This window comes from Dunckerocampus dactyliophorus, chromosome 5 (genome assembly GCF_027744805.1).
Source record: "Dunckerocampus dactyliophorus isolate RoL2022-P2 chromosome 5, RoL_Ddac_1.1, whole genome shotgun sequence".
Classification (NCBI taxonomy): domain Eukaryota; kingdom Metazoa; phylum Chordata; class Actinopteri; order Syngnathiformes; family Syngnathidae; genus Dunckerocampus; species Dunckerocampus dactyliophorus.
Window position 1 is genome coordinate 30381906 of NC_072823.1, and position 20595 is coordinate 30402500.

The 20595-nt window shown below is 41.2% G+C and overlaps 2 protein-coding genes across 8 annotated transcripts in view; one reads left to right on the forward strand and one right to left on the reverse strand.

Moving 5' to 3' along the window:
• Window positions 1–487, forward strand: part of LOC129180886 (voltage-dependent calcium channel subunit alpha-2/delta-4-like) — a 66660-nt gene extending 66173 nt beyond the window's left edge. For all 5 annotated transcript variants that reach the window (XM_054775179.1, XM_054775180.1, XM_054775183.1 and 2 more), the window contains one exon: window positions 49–487. In XM_054775179.1, coding sequence (XP_054631154.1) covers window positions 49–150 — 102 coding nt within the window. In that variant the 3' untranslated portion in view covers window positions 151–487. The remainder of the gene's footprint in view (window positions 1–48) is intronic.
• LOC129180887 (AFG3-like protein 1) overlaps window positions 343–20595 on the reverse strand; it is a 23408-nt gene continuing 3155 nt past the window's right edge. Inside the window, exons 1-16 of one of the 3 annotated variants that reach the window (XM_054775188.1) lie at window positions 19722–20595; window positions 19567–19651; window positions 17402–17475; window positions 17172–17321; window positions 17029–17100; window positions 11195–11322; window positions 10842–11112; window positions 10635–10772; window positions 10417–10570; window positions 10241–10348; window positions 5256–5381; window positions 1754–1864; window positions 1577–1692; window positions 1312–1512; window positions 1056–1250; window positions 343–986 (exon numbers count right to left, since the gene is read on the reverse strand). The exon at window positions 19722–20595 is cut by the window's right edge and continues 1451 nt beyond it. In XM_054775188.1, the coding sequence (XP_054631163.1) occupies window positions 759–986; window positions 1056–1250; window positions 1312–1512; window positions 1577–1692; window positions 1754–1864; window positions 5256–5381; window positions 10241–10348; window positions 10417–10570; window positions 10635–10772; window positions 10842–11112; window positions 11195–11322; window positions 17029–17100; window positions 17172–17321; window positions 17402–17410 (2007 nt within the window). In that variant the 5' untranslated portion in view covers window positions 17411–17475; window positions 19567–19651; window positions 19722–20595 and the 3' untranslated portion in view covers window positions 343–758. The remainder of the gene's footprint in view (window positions 987–1055; window positions 1251–1311; window positions 1513–1576; window positions 1693–1753; window positions 1865–5255; window positions 5382–10240; window positions 10349–10416; window positions 10571–10634; window positions 10773–10841; window positions 11113–11194; window positions 11323–17028; window positions 17101–17171; window positions 17322–17401; window positions 17476–19566; window positions 19652–19721) is intronic. The other 2 variants (XM_054775187.1, XM_054775186.1) reach the window with 2 other exon arrangements.

A 20595-nucleotide genomic window follows, 5' to 3' on the forward strand; every position in this document is an offset into this window, starting at 1 on the left:
TCAACTAATCTGTTTTACTGAACAAAAAGCCCTTTTTTCTTCTAACAGGAAAACGCAAAGGACTGCGGGGGTGCCTCTGCCATCTCCCCGTCAATCACCCTTTTCTCCGCCTCTCTGCTGGTCTCGGCGCCCCTCCTCCGCCTGATGTAACCACGGCAATCAATCGGGCGTTAAGATTGAGATCATTCTTCCTAGTCCTCTTTGCCAGAACTTAACAAATTGCGTCAAAAGCTGACCTCAGACCAGCTTGTGCTGCTGCGGTCAAGACATCGTTCATGTGGAACATGGCGCCCTCTGGTGGACGGGAAGGCTGTACATAAATTATAATCACGGACAACAATGTTCCTTTAAGCCCAAAAAATGTTTTGCTGGACTTTTATTCTGAAACGCCAACACAAGAACTTTGATGAAGTTGAAGCGTTTGTTTTATGTCAAGTTTGTTCACGTGTGGTCATAAAAAATCTTCAGCATGAAAGGCTGACACTGACCTCTGAGCAGCAGGTTGCCTTATTTGAAATTTGAGGCACTAAAACAAATTTATAAAAAAAAACCCAGCTCTTCCGTTGAGGCCGGCCTGAGACGGGAGGAGGTCTCACTCTGACACAAGTGATGTCATTTTAGCTTAAAATTGAATAAATAGGGAAGAAAAGTGTCATTTTGACATCATAAATGTGGCGGGTGGTCTCCTGCTGGTTGACTGAGGTACTGCAGTCATTGTGAGCGGCTGACTGCCCAGTCAGGTCCTTGCTGGAGTTTCCCTACACTGCCTGCTGTCTGTCCTGGGAGGGGCCGGGGTCCTTCTCCTTCTCTCCCCTCTCCTGGTTCCAGTCTCTGAGGCCCTCAGGCAGGCTGGTGTCCTCCTCGAAGCTCCCCGTGCCCTCCACAAACTCCTCATAGGTGGACTTCTCCTCAAAGGGCCGCGGCCCCAGCAGCTCCAACATGTCCGCCTTGTCCAGGACCTCCTTCTCCAGCAGACGCTTGCCCACCTGAGCAGACCCGCTCTCACGTTAGAACACGTCAGCGTGTTGTCCAGGTGGACGATTTGCAGGACCTACCAGCTCCACCAGGTCTTTCTTGTCCTGGATGAGCCGCAGCGTGCGCTCGTAGGCGTGGTCCACCAGTGCTCTGACCTCTTCATCGATGAGCTCGGCCGTGGCTTCGCTGTACGGCTTCTCCAGAACCATGTCGCCCTGCCGGGGGAGGTCAAAGGACACCTGGCCCACCTTGTCGCTCATCCCGAACTGAACCACCTGCCGCGAGAGAGACAGTTAAACTTTTTTCTAAAAATCCTCTGAACGCCCCGCTGCGTACCTGAGCGTAGGCAGACTGCGTGACCTTCTTGAGGTCGTCCTGAGCGCCGGTGGTGATGCGTCCGAAGAAGACGTGCTCTGCCACACGGCCGCCCAGCATCATGCACATCCTGTCAAAGAGCTGCTCGCGGCTGTACAGGTACTGCTCCCTGGGAAGGTACTGGGCGTAACCCAGACCCTTTCCCCGCGGAATGATAGACACCTGAGCAGACACACACGTCAGAGCCCCGCCCACATGCTGTCTACACGCTCTAGAGGGCGCCAACCTTGAGCAGTGGGTCAGCGTGCTGCAGGAACCAGCCCACAATGGCGTGGCCGGCCTCGTGGTAGGCCACCGTCTTCTTCTCTGTGGGCTGCAGGACCTGAGTCTTCTTCTCCAGACCTGAGGCAGGAAGTCGAGCGTCACGGGCCGACCCAAAGGACCCCACAGAACCGCGACTCACCTCCAATCACGCGGTCGATGGCCTGTTCAAAGTGTTTGTGGTTGACATGCGGGTTCAAGTGTCGGGCCGCGATCAGCGCTGCCTCGTTGCACACGTTAGCGATGTCCGCCCCTGTGTAGCGCACACGCAGACATGAGAGAATACGTTTTCGTAAATACACACTCTTCTATGGTATTAACTCTACTTTTTCTTCACAGCAAAAGAAGCAGAATGTCTCCATTTATTACATATGACATTGGGAAGAGCTGCTGCCCATGTCGGTATCTGTTGATAATCAAGTGCTGGACAATATCAGTATATCGGATATCGGTAAGAAAGCCAATCAAGCACATTGGTGTCCCAAGTGTGGGCTGCGGCATGTTCTGAAAATATAATTTCACAAGAAAACTTAAAAAAAATTTTAAAAAAGAAAGCAAAAATGAAAAATTCAGCAGTAATGTTACAAGAATAAATTCTACATTTTAAGAGAAAAATGTCATCGAATGAGAAAAAGTAACTTTACAAGACTTTAAAGTCATAATATGAGAAACAAATCAACACATAAAGTTGTCATTTTTTGGAAAATTAGGTTGTGGGAAAATTATGAGAAGGAAATTTACATGATGAAAATTAAAATAGTTGGAAAAAAACCCAAAACAGAAATGGAAGAAACAGATGTAATTCCATGAGAATAAACTTGTAATATCATAAGGGAAAATTATGAGTTCAGATACTGAAGAAAAAAATTATTTCTTGAAAGTTACAATAATAATAAAGTTGGAGTTTCTGGAAAAAGTTACGTGAAGAGATTTTAATAAAGTTATAATTTCAAGAAGAAAGTTGAAATAGTTAAAAAAAAAAACGCAGGATAAATGAAAAAACAGCTGTAGTTTCACAGGAATAAAGTCAAAATATTAAAAGAAAAAATCTCAGAATCTCGTAATATGAGGAAAAATAACATTTTAGTAGCAGAGTTGAAATATCTTGAGAGCTCTTTTGTTCTTTTTTGAAACATAATATGGGAAACAAAACAAAAGTTATTTATGGGAAATTAGGTTGGCAGAAAAGTCAAACAAAGTCATGACATTCCCAGAACAAAAGTTACAAAGATTATTTAAGAGGAAAGAGGAAATACCAAACACGTATTTATAAACCCCAACCCGAACCCAACAATGTACTCATGCATCTTTTATGTTTGTTTTGGCGCGAGAGGCAAAGGGGATGATGATGCAGCTCTCCACCAATGTATTCAGAGCCATTTTAAATGCCATAAAAGGGCCACTACGTGGCAGAGGTGCATTTGATAAGAGCTCAGCAGGGACCAGAAGAGGACCAAGAAAACACACGACAGGAAGAGCAAGTGGGAGGGCGTGGAGGAGTGTAGCGTGTAGAAGGTTACGCATTGTAGGGACATTTTAATGCATGCACACACACACACGCACACACACACACACACACACACACACACACACACACATGCAGTTTATAAAATTGTAAATAGTTCATGGTGTTATATTTGTAAATAAATTGTTATTTTGAAGTAAAATGACACATTTTTTGTGTTGTTTATGTTGGTATACTGTACTTGTGTAGATATATGAGCTGTCACAAAAGCAAAAATATTTGTCTCAAAGTGAAAGTTATGCATCTTTTCACAAAACGCTGGTTTTCTCCCTTTTGTAGTTGGGAACTGATATTTTCCTAAAACTTACCCATGTTCTACTGCTGATTACTAAAAAACAGAAAAAGGTTGAAACAAGCTTTTTTTTTCCTGATAAAAGACGGGAGTCAAATCTTTCTTTTGATAGGTTCCGTGTTTATATAACCATAGAACATAATATTTTGTGTGGCTTGAAAGATCAGTGAATATCGTTTAAAATGGCCACTACTGAAGGGGTTGTCTTTTGAATAATGGCTGAGATTGAATGGGATACACTTTTTTTTTTCTTGAAATACAGGAGTGATCAGGAGTGTATATTAATTATTAATTTTGGCACTATGTGGCCTTCGCTGGAAAACAATTCAGTTTTACATTCGGAAAACAATTAAAAATGCATATAAATGATGCATGAAAAAGTGTATGCTCATTTATCCTTTATCACTGAAGAGATGGCTCTTACCAAAGGCGAGGGATGTCCCAAGCCACATTTTTTGGCTTCCAATCCAATCCATTCTTTTATTTTTAATTTTTATTTTTATAAGCTTTTGTTCCAAACATGAATTTGTGCAATTGAATATGGTTATGAAAATAGCCCTTCAAAGCACTTAAAATAATGCAACCAAGGTATTGCTGAATTTACTTTTTTGTTACACAGCACGACCAACAATATTCAAGATTCAAGAGTTTTATATATTTGTATAATTGTAAAATAAATAATATTGTTTGGCCTTTTAACAAACCTCTGTGAGCCAGGTCCCTACTTCAATAAAAGATAAACTTGTAAAAAATGAGCGTGCAAAAAACTTTTAGGGTAGAGAGGGTAGCCCATATGATCCGATCTTCAACATACAGCAGATCGGCAGCCGGGACATCCCTACCAAAGACCATGTTTTTTATTTTTATTGTTATTTTTTTATTTAAATCATGGCTGCAAAATAAGCCAACATGGTGCCAAAGGAAGTTGCAGCTGGCAGCATTTTGATAAAGGAGGTGAGAAAAACTATTGAATTCACAAAAGAATTCATAGCAAAACAGGAAGTTGGTGTCTGTGTTGATGGTGTCTTTGGGAACAGCCACGTCTTCAATGTAGGTAAAAGTAAGCTGAAATATTCAATTGTCCCTTTCCTTCATCATGTCTATGCATTTAGAATAGTTTCATGTCAAACTCATGGTAAAATTACAAAAAGGTGTTTTGTGTTGACATTTTTGAGAGCCCGCTGGTGACATCTTAACAGGTGACATAGTTGACTTCCGCTTCCTGTTTCCAAGCTAACAGGCCGCTAACAAGGACGTCTTGTGATAAAAATACATTAAGAACACTCACGCAGCGCATTACTAACATGACACGCTCAGCCTGGTGACATTTTGTGGATTTGACTTTCAAAAGTCTATTCAAGTCTTTCCAGACTTGGTGAATAGATAACGATAACGCTGCAACAACTACTCCATGAATCATTGATGATCCAATTAATCCACAACTATTTTTGGTATTCGAGTCATCATTTTTTATTTAAAAATATAAATACCCTCTGATTTCTGCCTCTCAAATGTGAATATGTTTAATTTCCTTAGTCATCCATGAAAGCAGACCCATTATCTTTGTCTCAGAAAAGGGGTATCCTACCTAGTCATTGAGAATGAACTAATGAGGGGCAACCTGGACCTTGTATCTTTTAGAAAGCAGAACAGTGCTAACACATTTTTCCATACCTGAGTTTTCATACTTTTACAGACCTGGAAATGTATAAAATCAAATTCCATACTTGCGTAGGAACCCTGACGCTTTTATGCCACATTTTGACCCTGGAACAGATCATTTCTATTTGTGACACCAGTAACAAATAGTCGACACTTGCTACGCACCTGTGAATCCCGGCGTGGCGGCGGCCATCTTCCTGGCCAGGGTGTCCTTGTCTATGCCGGGGTCCAACTTAATCGGCCGCAGGTGGACTTTAAAGATGGATGCCCGGCCTTTGATGTCTGGAGGGCCTGAGGGGGGCGAAGGAGAAAGTGAATCTTCTTTTAGTTCAGGGGTGTGTCCAAAATTCAGCGCGGGGTTGTTTTTTTTGTTTGTTGTTGGCCTGCGGCACATTCTAAAAATATCAATACCAAGAGAACTAAAAAAAAAAAAAAAAAACCACAAGCAGCAAAAATCAGCAGTAATTTTACAAGAACAACAACATAACATTAGGAGGAAAAATACACTAAAGTGTACACTACAGGGTGTATCAAAAAGTAGACTCTCCAAAAAAGTAGCCACTAAAGTTACAATTGCATATTTTCATGAAATGTCTTCATTTGCATATGTTGGTATGGACACCATCCTTCGCTCCATACCAAAATTGATTGCATCATTGCATGAATGACTGAACACAGGCCCGTTTTCCGGTGGGAAAAAAAAACAACAACAAAAAAAAAACAATTCTCCAAAAAAGGGTTAAAATTGAAGGAAAAGTCTTAAACTGTGATGCAAAATGAGAATTTGTCTTCTTCTAAGCTGCGATACCCAGGTTATTCCGACAAGATGGGTCTTGTTGGTGATGGTTTCATTGTTGGACCGCACTTTTTCCCACAATAACATCCACGGTGACGATTATCTCTGATTGTTGACTGAGCGTGTCGTTCGTACTCTGAGGAATGCTGCGTTTTCTTCTTCAAGGAAACGGTCGGTCGGCATGTGCTCGGTCGGCCCAAGAAGAGAACTGCAACTGATCGGCTGACAGAGCTTTTGCTTTGAACCGCCCGGTGGAATGCCCCCCCGGGCTCCCCTGATTTGACACCGCAGAACTTTTTTCTGTGGGGCCACCTCAAATCAAAAGTCTGTGACACCACCACATGGCCTCCACGACACTGAACAGCAAATCAGAGGTGAAGTTAACATCCTCCGGAGGAACGGGGGAATAATCAGGCGAGCAGTGTGGGACCTGTGGAGGAGAGCGCAACTGTGCATTCAAAGAAACGGAGGTCATGTTGACGACTAAGTCGACAAAAACGTGCATCCATTACCCGAGTGCAAGTAGTGTGAAACAAAGGGTTCCTCTGGGTATTGCAGCATGTAGAAGAATAAAACTTCTCATTTTGCATCACAGTTCAAGACTTTTGAAGGAATTATTTATTTTTTTGCCCACCAGAAAACCGGCCTGTGTTCAGTCATTCATGCAATGATGCAATCAATTTTGGGATGGAGCGAAGGATGATGTCCATAACAACATATGCAAATGAAGACATTTCATGAAAACATTTCGTGGCTACTTTTTGGAAAGTCTACTTTTTTTTATACACCCTGTGTAGTACATTGCCACTTTAGCTGCATAAAGTTGAAATACTAAAGTCATTCAAAAAAAAAAAAAAACATCAGAAATGGAAAAAACGGCTGTAGCAATGAGAATACGCTCACAATAATGAGGAAAAATAAAGTCATTTTGGTAGCATAGAGCTGAAATATTCAAGAAAAGTACGTTATTTTGTGGTAATATGAGAAACAAACAAAACAACAAATAAAGTTGTAGACTTTGGAAAATTAGGTTGGGGAAAAGTTATAATAATATGGGAATAAAGTCAAAATATGAGAAGAACATTTATGAACATTATTTAAAAAGACAGTTGAATTTTTTTCTTTTTTTTAAACAGCAAAAATGGACAAATCGGCAGTTATTTTACAAGAATAAAGTCAAAATTTTTAGAGAAAAAAAAATTGTACTTAACAAGAAAAAGTTCTTTTTTTTTTACGAGAATAACATAATATTAAGAGGAAAAATACTGTCATTCTAATAGCATAAAGTTGAAATAGAAAAAAAAAAAGCCGGACCAGTCAAAGGGGCTGGAAGGACGAGGAGAAAATGGCTGAGTGGCTGAGTGACGTGTACGGATAGAGAATGGATGTTTTCCTACGCGTCACCACAACCGCTGTGAAAAACCAAGTGCAGCAAATGAGGCTGGGAGGCTTGACAAAGGAACTCCAACCGCTGGACATCGGTGTAAACACAGCGTTTAAAGTGAAGTTGCGAGCGGCGTGGGAGCGATGGATGACAGCTAGCGAACACAGCTTCACTAAGACTGGGAGGTAGCGCCATGTGAGTTACGCCACGATTATGTGAATGGATTGTGGATGCTTGGGCTAACGTGTCTGATGCACTGTTGTTCGAACTTTCGCAAAAGCCGGCATCATTTCTGAGACTGACTGACAATGACGACAGGGAACCTGGTGTGTTTGATGGAGAACTTGCACCGCTGTTCATTTGGGATACAGAAGATGAGGTCTTTGATGAATTTGTGGATGAGGATTGATCAAAAATAACGTGAGTACATTGTTAAATACTTCAATAAAGTACAACCCAACTCAGTTTTGCTCCAGCTGGCTTTTTAAAAACATACAATAGCATGCATGCTAGCGTATTGCAGCTGGGAGCACTTCCTGTTCCCCAGGGTGCTTTGCGGTCGTGTTTTAGTGCAAATGCTCTTAAAGTTACAAGTTTGAGCTACATAGTTGTTAGTTATTGTTCTGCACAAATAGCGGTAGTGTTTTGTGTTGCTGTGTGATGTTTTTAGTTGTGCACCATGACTGAGACTGTTGTGTTGAGTGATGACCTTCCTGATTTCAAGAGGGTTTGATAAACTGAATGAGAGTTCTGCTCTTCAGCTGTCTAAAGAAATACAGCATTGTCGCTTCCTCACTGACTTCTGAGAGACACGGTATGTTTTAGCGTGCATACCTGCGCTACGGTGCGCCTTGTGTATGTGTTAAATACAGAAATAGCACCTGTAACTGAGACTGCGCCTTTTAATACGGTGCGCCTTATGGTCGTGAAAATACGGTAGTTAATAAATGTTTTAATTAATTAATTGTCATTTAGAAAATAAATTTGACATTTAGAAAATGTCACTTGAACAGCATACTGTAACAGCATACAGTTGAAATATTAGAAAACTATATGACGTTGTAATATAAGTTGTAATTTATGAAAAATCAGGTTGGGGAAAAAACCTAAGGAAATAAAATCAAAATATTACAAAGAGAAAATTTAGGAAGATCATTTAAGAAGAAACATGAAATATTTGGAAAATGCAAAAAAAACAAAACAAAACAAAAAAAAACAGCAAAAATGGAAAGGTGAGCAAATGAGTGAAGTGGACAATGTTTTTTTAAATGTTTATCACAAAGCTGAGATGCAGTTTTTTCTTGAATATCTACAGTGGTGTGAAAAAATGTTTGCCCCCTTCCTGGTTTCCTTTCCTGATTTTTTTTTTTTTTTTTGCATGTTTGTCACACTTAAATGTTCCAGATCGTCAAACAAATTTAAATATAGTAGTCAGTGACAACACAAATGAATACAAAATGCAGTTTTTAAATGAAACCTTTTATCATTAAGGAAAGGAAAAAGCTGCATGTCCCTGTGTGAAAAAGTGATTGCCCCCTAAAGCTAATAAGTGGTTGGGCCCCCCTTAGCAGCAACAACTGCAATCAAGCGTTTGTGATAACTTGCAATGAGTCTCTTACAGCGCTGGGAAGGAATTTTGTAGAATTGTTGTCATTCAGCCACATTGGAGGCTTTTCCAGCATGAAGCGCCTTTTTAAGGTCATGCCACAGCATCTCAATAGGATTCAGGTCAGGACTTGGACTAGGTCACTCCAAAGTCTTCAGCCATTCAGAGGTGGACTTGCTGGTGTGTTTTGGATCAATGTCCTGCTGCAGAACCCAAGTTGCTTTCAGCTTAAGGTCACCAACAGATGGCCAGACATTCTCATGCTTCCATTTATCACAGCAAGTCTTACAGGTCCTGAAGACCATCACACTACCACCACCATATTTTACTATGTGCCGAACATTCTCATGCTTCCATTTATCACAGCTAGTCTTACAGGTACTGAAGACCATCACACTACCACCACCATATTTTACTGTTGCTATGATGTTCTTTTTCTGAAATGCAGTGTTACTTTTACACCAGAGGGAATGGGACACACAGCTTCCAAAAACCTCAACTTTTGTCTCGTCAGACCACAGAGTATTTTCCCAAAGGTCTTGGGGATCATCAAGATGTTTTCTGGCAAAACTGAGACGAGCCTGAATGTTCTTTTTGTTCAGCAGTGGTTTTGGTCTTGGTTTTTGTCCAGTGTCTTTCTTATGGTGGAGTCATGCACACTGACCTTAACTGAGGAAAGTGAGGCCTGCAGTTCTTTGGATGTTGTTGTGGGGTCTTTTGTGACCTCTTGGATGAGTCGTCGCTGCGCTCTTGGGGTCATTTTGGTTGGCTGGCCACCCTTGGGAAGGTTCACCACTGTTCCGTGTTTTGGTCATTTGTGGATAATGGCTCTCACTGTGGCTCGCTGGAATCCCAAAGCTTTAGAATAGGCTTTATAACCTTTTCCATGCTGACAGATATCAGTTCATCTCAGTAAGTTATGTTTTAACAGAGGTGGGTGGGGGGGGGCTTTTTCACACAGGACCATGTAGGTTTGGATTTATTTTCTCCTACAATAATAAAGTGCATTTTGTGTTCAGTTCTGCGGTCACTGACTACGGTATTTAAATTTGTTTGATGATCTGAACCACCTAAGTGTGACAAACATGCAAAGGAATAAGAAATCGGGAAGGGGCAAACACTTTTTCACACCACTGTATATATAACTTCCTAGCATAGCTATACAAAATATCAAAGTTGTATCTTTCCATTTTTCACTATGTGGCCCTCACTGGAAAAACGTTTGGGCATGCCTGCTTTAGTTTGCTTGATGAAAGTCATGTGTCTTGCAGACAGGAAGTGACGGTAAATAAAAGACAGGTTGGCATGTTGGCCTGTGGGTGAGTGAGATCGAATAACACAATCAGAGGAAGAGATCCGCTTACCAATGTAGATCTGTCTGTCAAAGCGCCCCGGTCTCATCAGGGCGGGATCCAGGATGTCGGGTCTGTTGGTTCCGGCGAGTACCACCACGTTCGTGGCCGTGTTGAAACCTGCCAATCACCAAACGCTGAATGTCACAAATGAACATGAGGAGGAAGCGGGTTGTTTTGGAGCCCACCGTCCATCTCCACCAGGAGCTGGTTGAGCGTGTTCTCCTGCTCGCTCTGACCGCCAAAGTTCCCGCCTCCTCGCTTGCGGCCCACGGCATCGATCTCGTCGATGAAGAGAATGCAAGGCGCGTTCTTCCTGGCCATGGCGAACATGTCCCTCACCTGTGGAGGACAGAATGCAACCAGGACCAACCTCCCATCAGAACTTTGACACTTTGCTGCTCACCCTGGCTGGGCCGACGCCCACAAACATCTCCAAGAACTCGGAGCCGTTGACGGTGATGAAGGGAACGTTGGCTTCGCCGGCTGTTGCTTTAGCCAGAAGAGTCTTTCCGGTACCGGGAGGTCCAGACAGCACGGCCCCCTGGGGAACGGATGAAGACAATAAAAGGGATGGACCCCATGGGCGTCTTCACCCTGTGCTTCTTGCCACCTTTGGGATCTTGGCTCCGAGGTCCTGGTACTGCTGCGGGTTCTTCAGGAAGTTGACAAACTCCAGGATCTCCAGTTTGGCCTCCTCGCAACCTGCCACATCCTTGAACTTGACCTCGATGTGGTCCTTCATCATCTTGGCCGTCGACTCACTCATGCTGAAGGGACCTCCCCTGCCGCCGCCCGGCCCGGCCCCCATTGGCCCCCGGCGCAGGTTGAAGAGCAGGAACCCAATGAGGAGCAGCGTGGGAATCATGCTCATGAGGAAAGAGCTGCATACACACATGCACGCAAAGTTGGGTTGAGGCGCCAATACATGCCACAAGCGTGCTGCCACCGGCCTCCGTCACTGACCCGTCACTCTCTGAGCTGTAGATCACGGCGGGGCGGTGAGTCGACTCCATGCCGAGCTCTAAGTGGGCCGTCTCCAGGTTCCGCTCAAAAGTGTCCACACTGCCGATGTTAAACCAAATGTAGCTCTGCTGAAAGACCCACATCACATGACATCATAACACAGGGTGTCCAAACTTTTTCTAGCGAGGTCTCACATTTCTCAAATATTTCAATTTTCTTCTTAAATAATCTTTGCAAGTTTCCTTTTGTAATATTATGACTTTATTACTATAACATATGTTTTCCCCAACCTAATTCTAGAGATTTTTTTTTTTTTAAACAATAACTTCAGTTTACTTCTTAAATGATCTTTCACAATTTTCTTTTCATGATATTCTGGCTTTATTCGCATAACATTTTGAATTTGTTCACAAAACTAATTTTTTCCCGAGCGAATTTTAGAGATGCATAATTTTTTCTGCTTCTAAGACCAATATGATACAGACAGTTGATTATATACTGTATAGTTGTTATTTTTAACAATTTACATTTAACTGCAGACAAACTGTACCTGCAGATTTGTCCTAACCAAATATGACATCACAACCATTAAACAAAATATAAGACAACAGTAGTGTTTCTACAAATGGATGTTTTGTTTTGGGGTTTTTTTTTAAGCAAACAAAAGCGTATAGTTTGAAGTCCTTATCCAGACACTATGCTCTCAGACCTAGCGTCCATAAACAACTAGTGAAGCTTATGTCCTTCTTTCCATCTATCAATGCAGGAGTGTGGCGATCCTGTCGTATTTTGCTGGCAAACATACAGTACAGTGGTGTGAAAAAGTCTTTGCCCCTTTCCTGATTTCTTTTTTTTTTGCATGTTTGTTATGTTTTAACAGGGGGGCCAATCGATTTTTCCCACAAAGGGTTATGTAGGTTTGGATTTTTTCCTCCCTTAATAATAAAAAGTGTCATTTAAAAACTGCATTTTGTGTTCAGTTGTGTTGTCATTGACTAATATTTACATTTGTTTGATGATCTGAAACATTTAAGTGTGAAAAACAGCGGAATGTTTTCAGAACATTTTGGTGGTAAGTGCACACCAAATGTCTTCCACTCAGACTGCAAAGTCCCACAAGATTGACGCCAGGATTGTTTCAACTTTCAGCTCAGGGGAAGTGGGGAAAGGAGGACAGCTTGCAGCACGTCACAAAAAAAAAAGTTCTCACCTTTGCCCAGTAACATACACCACAGTATGGGTAATCTCGCCTCATCTGAGTTTTTTTGTTTTGTTATTATCGGTTATTTAATGTTATCGGATTTATAGGCATCAATCACGTCGCAATTTCTCATATTGTTCCGTCGTGCACCTCTAGCATTTTCCAAAAATAACGTCATTTTGTTTTGTTTCTCAGAATGATTTAAAAAAAAAAAAAAAAAAAAAAAAAAATCCTCAAACACTATGCTACTAAAATGACATTTTTCCTAATATTACAAATTTATTCTGCTAAAAGTGCAACTTTTTCCTGGTATTCTTACTTTTATACTTCTATATTCTATACTTTTTCTCTTAATAGTTTGACTTACTGCTGTTTTTTGCATTTCTGTTGTGTTTTTTTTTTTTTTACAGTATTGTCCAATTATTTCAACTTTGTTCTTCAATTGTCTTTGTAATTTTTCTTTTTGTAATATTAGGACTTTAGTCCCATAATATGTTGTCGTTATTCCCATAATATAACATTTTCACCAACCTAATTTTCCAAAAATGACACTTTATTTTGTTTCTCAGAATATTATGACTTTTAGAAAATAACACGTTTTCTTTAATATTTCAATTCTATGCCACTAAAATGACATTATTTTTCGTCATGAGTTTATTCTCATAAAATTGCAACTTTTTTTTCTTGATGAGAATAGAACTTTTTTCTCTTCATGTTTTGACTTTGTCATAACATTACTGCTGATTTATTGCATTACTGCTGGCGTTCTTTAAATTTTCCAATGGAGCTTTTAGCACCAACGTTGCAAAACTGCAGCATTGTTGAATCATGTGGTTAATAATGTGCCGCTCACAGGCCTCTGAGAAAGAAGTAACTATTTAGCAAGCGGAGGAGGACTGCAGATGGAAATTAGCTCTGAGCTAAATCTGGTGCAGACATCTTTTTAATGAAACTGCACATTGTCCTTAATAAACTAAACTAACTAACTAACTAAGCAGAGTAACAACAGAGCTCACAATGAACTTACCAGCTCCATAGAAATTGTGGGGGGGTTACCATTCCACATACCAGGTAGATAACAACAGACAAGACACTACCAACGAATACTGCTGAATAACCAACAACTATGTGAGCCCTAAACGCGTAATTTAGCGGCCATTTACAACAACAGTACAGCAAGGCACGCTGGGAAACAGGAAGCGCTGCTGTCAAAACCATACACGTAGACGCCGCTATAGTCCCCCTATAGTTGGAACACACCCTCCGGTCACCCTTCATGAAAAGGGGGACCACTACCCTGGTCTGCCAATCCAGAGGTACTGTTCCCGACTTCCACGGAATGTTGAAAAGACGTGTCAGCCAAGACAGTCCCTCAACATCCAGAGCCTTGAGGAATTCAGGGTGAAACTCGTCCACTTTGCCACTGGGGAGCGTTTTGACTACGTACCCCAGATACCTCAGCCACAGTGATGGAACTGTCTTCAGACTCTGCTTCCTCTATGGAAGGGTGTCAGTTGGATTGAGAAGGGCCTCTAAGTATTGAGGTATGGAAATATGGAAGGAACACCTCTTGGAAGTCCAGGACCACAAGGCTGGCAAACAGCTTTTACCCACAGGCCATCAGGCTTCTCAACGAAGCACTCACACTCGCCGCACGCAACACACGCACACACTCATAGCACTTTATTTATTTATCTATTTATTTATTTGTATTATTTACTTGTATTAATGTCTCTTCTGTTGTTGTTGCTTAATTTATTGGTATATATGTTTGTGTTTATGTTTCTTATGTTCTTATTCTTTCATTTGTTTTCTTTCTTTTCTTGGGAGAATGAACAGAGTAAGATTTTCATTGCATGGTATAACTGCTGTTTTACTATGCACATGACAATAAAACTCTCTTGAATCTTGAATCTTCTTTAACTAAAAATAAATTAAATCTTTCCAAAAATAACATACATCAAGACCCAAGAAACACAAATATATTCTTATATAAAAAATATGTAACACATGAATGATCTCTTCAGAAATGGGTGGAGAAGAACAAAACAACTGTACTCATTTAAGAATATCGTTTCTTTACAACCATTTTACTCAAGAAAAAGATGTGTGATATTACACATATTGGTAAATATCAGAATCGGAAATTGAGAGTTGGACAATATCGGCATATCAGTGATCAGCAAATAAGCCAATATCGGACATCCCCGTTTTAAACTGTTCTTCTTGTATCGAGGGAAAGGCTTCTTGAGACGTCATCTGTACTTCTGTGAAGAAGGTGTCGGACATTTCGCTCCTCATCTGAAGAGCTTCGTCAGCAAACTAATAAGTGCTGGTAGCCTAGGCCTTAAATACAGTAAGAGTGGGCGGAATTGGTGTGCCAACACCCTCCTCCTATTGGTTCCTTACACTAAGCCTGGAAGGAGTTGTGGTCTAATCCTCTCCTGCCATTAGCACCTCCGATCAAAGGGAAGTGTAGCAGTGTCATTGGGTATGAACGACTCTGATACTGGCTCGTTAGCATCTATTGTTCTGGCTCGGCCTTGGCTCCACCTCATTTGCAAGAATAAGAGCTGTGGGTTTTGGTCTCAGTAACCTGCTGAACACAGGGTCCAAATTAAACCTCAAACCACCATTCCGATTCAATGATGGGTTCTGTTGTTTGACAAAAATAGCTTCCTTTACTCCTCATTCAAACCATCTGTTTTCTTTGGCCAAAATCTTTACCTCGCTGTCCTCAAAAGAGTGAGTGGTTGCTTTAAGGTGTAGATGTACTGCTGATTGAGGACCACTAGAATTGTCCCTGCAATGTTGATAAAGCCTTTTTTGGAGCATTTGCTTAGTTTCCCCAATGTAGTGCTCTTTGCATTCCTCATCTTTACAGTGGATGGAATAGACCACATTGCTCTGTTTTTGGTTTGGAGCCTTGTCTTTAGGATGCACTAATTTTTGTCTCAGGGTATTTACTGGTTTAAAATAGGTAGGAATTTTGTGTTGCCATAACATCCTCTGGAGTTTTTCGGAGACCCCCCCTACATAAGGGACTACCACTCCTCTCCTTTTTGCTTCTGTGGGCTTTTGGGTTTCTTTCCCTACTCTCTTCTTTTGACATTTGTTAAAAACCCACCGCGGGTACCCACAGGTTGAGAGCGCTCTCTGGACATGTGTCTCCTTTTTCCTTCCCTCAGCACTAGTTGGTATTTGTTCCGCTCTATGTTGGAGGGTCCTAATAACCCCTAGTTTATGTCTTGTACATTTTCTTCTCGTATTTATGACCTTATTGCCATAAAATGATACCTTTATTCTCATAAGATGAGTTTTTTCTAAAACTTAGGGCCCTGTCACACCTTGACGATTTAGGCAGCGCATGCCTCACGTGATCATTTTGATGGCATACGTTGAACTGCCGGCGTTTTTTTTTTTTTTCAATTTTGGGCGTATACATAGCGTATTCATAACGAGTTCGACGTAAACATGACGCATTAGTAACTTATATAGAACGTTTTTATAACTTATAGACAACTTATATCAACGAATGCATAGCGTGTTGCCGGTGTTCACAATTTATGCCCAACGCCAACGCCTGTCACACCTTGCCAGCTAGCCAGCTTAGGCCAACATATGAAAAATTTGGCCAATACGCTGGCGTACGTCGTAGTACGTCTAAGTCGTCCAAAAATGTTGTGCCTGCATAAAACTTTTCGACGTATGTCAACGAATGATTCATACGACCCGCATCCGCGGGCAATAAGTTATGCAATCGTTGAGGCCCGTTCACAAATGTTATTTATAAGTTACGTACAAGTCGTAATACGTCAACATACCTTGAGACAGAACTGTCTTGGCGAGGGGAGATGGAGATGGAGGCTGTCGTGTTTGCATTTGCAGGTAAGTTTGCAGCTTGACCAGTAGAGGGCACTGTAACACTGGGAATGGAACCAACTTTTTTTGATTTTCCATCAACTTTATTAATGCCTTAGCGAGTCACAAATCCATGAGTGGTAGCGTATGCAGCCGACACCAGGGGTCTCAGACTCGCAGCCCCCGGGACGATAGTTTGTGGCCCCGTCTTAATATGAAAGATTAATATTCGTGTGGCCCGCAAGTTTGATATGAATGACACTTGTGTGTGGAGCTGAACGAACTAATCACGGTGAGGTATATGGGTCTCGAGGGCGGGACCTCGGCTGAACGAACCAATCACGGTGAACCAACCACTCAGCTGGGCAGAGGAGAAGCCGTGAAGCCGCTGACTCCGCTCTGTCGCCGAGGAATGAATGAATGAGCGAGCGAACGAGTCAAGGCGGTGAGGCGTTGGACATACTGCCCGGCCGAGGTGTGACAGGGCCCTTACAAATATATTCGATGTTTTGTTTGTTCCTCATACTATTGCAACTTTTTAAAAATAACTCTTTTTTCTTTAATATTTCAACTTTATCCTCAACTTTATGATGTTGTACTTGCACTTGCAACTTTTTGCTCTTGATATTTTGAGCTTATTTATTGTGAAATGAGTGCAAATGTTTCCATTTTTGCTGCATTTTTAGAATGTGCTGCAGGCCCCAGGGCGGCACTTTGGACACACCGATCATAACAGGAAGTAGTTTAAACCACTCGCACGCTTTGGACTCACCGCTTCAGCCTCGGCGCCCGGTGCCAGGATGACGCGCACGTACTGCTTGTTGACCACCTCCAGACGTTCCACCTGGGCCATAGGAGTCCACAGTTGAGACAGCGAAACGTCAATGTCCACCAATAGACAGCAAAGCGTCTTACGATGCCACGGCCCAGGTAGCGGTGCACAAAATCCTTCCAGCTGATCTCTCGGCCGGCGTCTCGGAAGTACAAATAGAGCATTGTGGAGGAGATGCCGGCCACGGCCATCGCCATGTAACGGAAGTCCTTCTCGTCCCACGGGAAGTCGCCCTGCACACCAAAGGCATTGTCAGAGGGACCAGCGATACAACATCATGTCATCTCATTTGAGGTCATCTGGTGAACCAAACCTTCTGCATCCGACTCCACCAATCTTTCCCGCCTCCTCTCTTTCCACCGCCTGCACGTCCTCCTCCTTTCCCATCTGAAACGTATGATTAAAAAAAAAAAAAAAATGGTGCCATGCAAAGTCTAATCTTGGACGGAATTTGGGGATACACCAACCAGGAGTGTCCAAAATGCAGCTAAATTAACCATTTTATTTATTTTTTTGTTAATTTTTTTAAATTTTAAATTAGCAGTGATTTTATAAGAATGAAGTCAAAATATAAAATAGAGAAAAAGGTTGTAATTAACAAAAATAACATCGTAATAATAAAAGGAAAGATAATGTCATTTTATTAGCATTAAGTTCAAATATTAAAGAAAAAAGAAGTTATTTTTTAAAAAGTCGCAATATTAATGAGAAACAAAACCATGAATAAAGTTGTCATTTTAGGAAAATTAGGTTGCAGAAAAGGTTATGTTACGAGAATAAAGACAAAATATTCTGGGAATAAAGTAGGGGCGCTCCGATTGATCAGCCACCTATCAGAATCGTCCGATTTCTGTGAAAAAGCAAGGTATCAGCATATGCTGACATTTGCTTTATAACGCCCACCACTTCCACCTCCATTGCCTATTGCCACAAAGCTAAAACAAGCATGTCTGCCGTGTGGAACGTCCTCACGTTGTTAGAGTGATATCAGATTTACACCCTGCAAAACATGCAGCGGAAAATGTCTCGCGGGGGTGGGGCCTTAAAAAGCTTCAGTTTGGTGCGGCATATGTTTTTGTCTAAATGTTATGGTTCCCCTTTCATGTTATACAACCCAGGGGTCACTAACGTGAGCTCCCCACGACCAGATGAGGCGCCTGCAAGCCTTCTTTTCATTCAGATTTTTAGTTAATAATGTCAGAACACTAGAGAGACATGCAAAATGTCAATTGAGGATACCAGCATTTTGCTAATGTTTTGGAAACACATGCATATTTACGTTGTTTGTGTTGAAATAAGCTATGCAAATAAAAATTACAAAAATGAGTAGCCCTTGACCATTTTGGTAAATGGTCTTTCATTGCACAAGAAGAATGGCGTTGATATCAACCCAACCTACCACAACCATGTCAGGTAATATTTTCCAATAATAATAATAACACATTTATATATACAGTGACTCTCAATTTATACGTACGATACGTACGATCAAATACAAATAAAGGGAGTGGACATTGAAAGAGTGAAAGAAAATTAATTTCTGGGGATCATAATAGATGAAAAAATTAGTTGGAAATCTCATATCAAAAATATACAACAAAAGGTGGCGAGAAATACTTCAATATTGAATAAAGCAAAATATGTTCCTGATCAAAAACCACTCCACACTCTGTACTGTTCTTTGGTATTACCATATCGAACTTATTGTGTGGAGATATGGGACAATCATTATAAAAGCAATCTACACTAAATCACTGCACTGCAAAAAAGATCGGTGAGGACCATTCATAATGCCGCATATAGAGAACATGCAAACCCTTTATTTTTAAAATCACACATATTAAAATTTGCTGATTTTGTAAATTTTCAAACAGCTAAAATAATGAATGAAGTTAACAATAACTTGTTACCCAAAAACGTCATACAGACTTTTTGCAATGCCCGCTGACGTCATGCAGGTTCTAAGTGAGGCACATTTATTCTTGCACCCAGCTCTCGGAACCGTCAATAGACGTTCAATACACACAACACATTTCCTGCTTTCAAAATAAGAGCACTGTTTGCCACAACGAAAATGACACTGATTCAAAATCTGAAATATTGTGATTTATTGCTTTATTTTTGCTCAAAGAGACAGAGTCCATTTTATGCTCATTAGGGTTGTTCCTTCTTTTTTTGTTAAATGTATTATTTTGTTTGTTAAATTCATTTAACATTCCTATTAAATACTCTTGAGAAATTAAAGTTGCTTTTGATACGGTGTACTTGCATTATTATGCCATATATTATCATGACATTCAAGAAAAAATGGTCTCAAAATAAAGTTGACAATGTCGTTTATCGGCAATAATTTGTGGGAATTATTGTCTAGCAAAATTATAATTGCCTAATTACACGTTTGAAAAATAATTCCTAACACGGGCTACTGTTGCAGAACAGTATTAATTTAGTATTTCTGGTTCTGGCGATGGTGCTCACCTTTGGGCTCACTGGAATATAAACGTCGCTGAGCAGTCTGAAAGCTGCGATTGGACAGGAAGTTGGCCGGAGTCCGACAGAGATTCTGTAAAGAGAAGAAAACCACCATCAGAACCTCTCAAAGGGGTATTTCAGAAAGCGGTGGGTAGGTAAACCTGAGATGACGGAGACTGAGCTTTCCATTCCAGACAGAGAGATAAGTCAAACTGAAGTCAAACTTTCTTGAGCAAAGCCTGGATATTTTCATGTCTCCTCCATCCTGCTCAACCTGAAGCACGCTCAAAAGCCATGTTGGGTCTATTGCTTCCTAACCCAGTAGCTGTCCAAGAAGAGTTCTGGAGCCTTATGTCGGGAGAGGATTTTGAGTCCATGGTTTGAAACGCTAGCGTTTCTGATGGGCATCGTCACGCTCTATAACGTCAACAATACCGTCCTGTGATACATATCCAATATCACACACCCCCGACAAGCCCTCACATCACAGTCAAATGTGTGCATTTGCCAACAGGAGCTTTCATTTAGAGCCCGACCAATATGTCTGCGGGATGATTATGACGTTGACATTTCACCGATTAAATCGATATCAGTGAATATGTAACCGACATATGAACTTTTTTTTTGATGCGGAGATTGTGTCGCTCCCTGCCTGAGTGCCTGGCCCCTCTCCCTCACACACAGACAGACAGCAGCGCTTTTGCTATGCCGCTCTCACTCAGTCCGCTTCGGAGATGAAACACAAAAAAAAAAGTTTTTTGTTTTTTTTTTAATACCATGGTAAGCTGTGACTTTGTTTACAATACAAAGTATTAGTGTCACCCTGTCAGGGGCCGTCAAGGAGAACATTTTGTTTTCACACAAGGTTTACAGAGCGTATTACAGCGCTTTAACGTTGTATACATTGTATCTCTGTGAGATAAACATAGATGCCATTGTTATTATCAAGGACTACTATAGGTGTTATAAAGTCAAATAAAGATGTATTCACTTAATACTTCCATGCAGGATTTACAGGGGCTTATACATTCACAA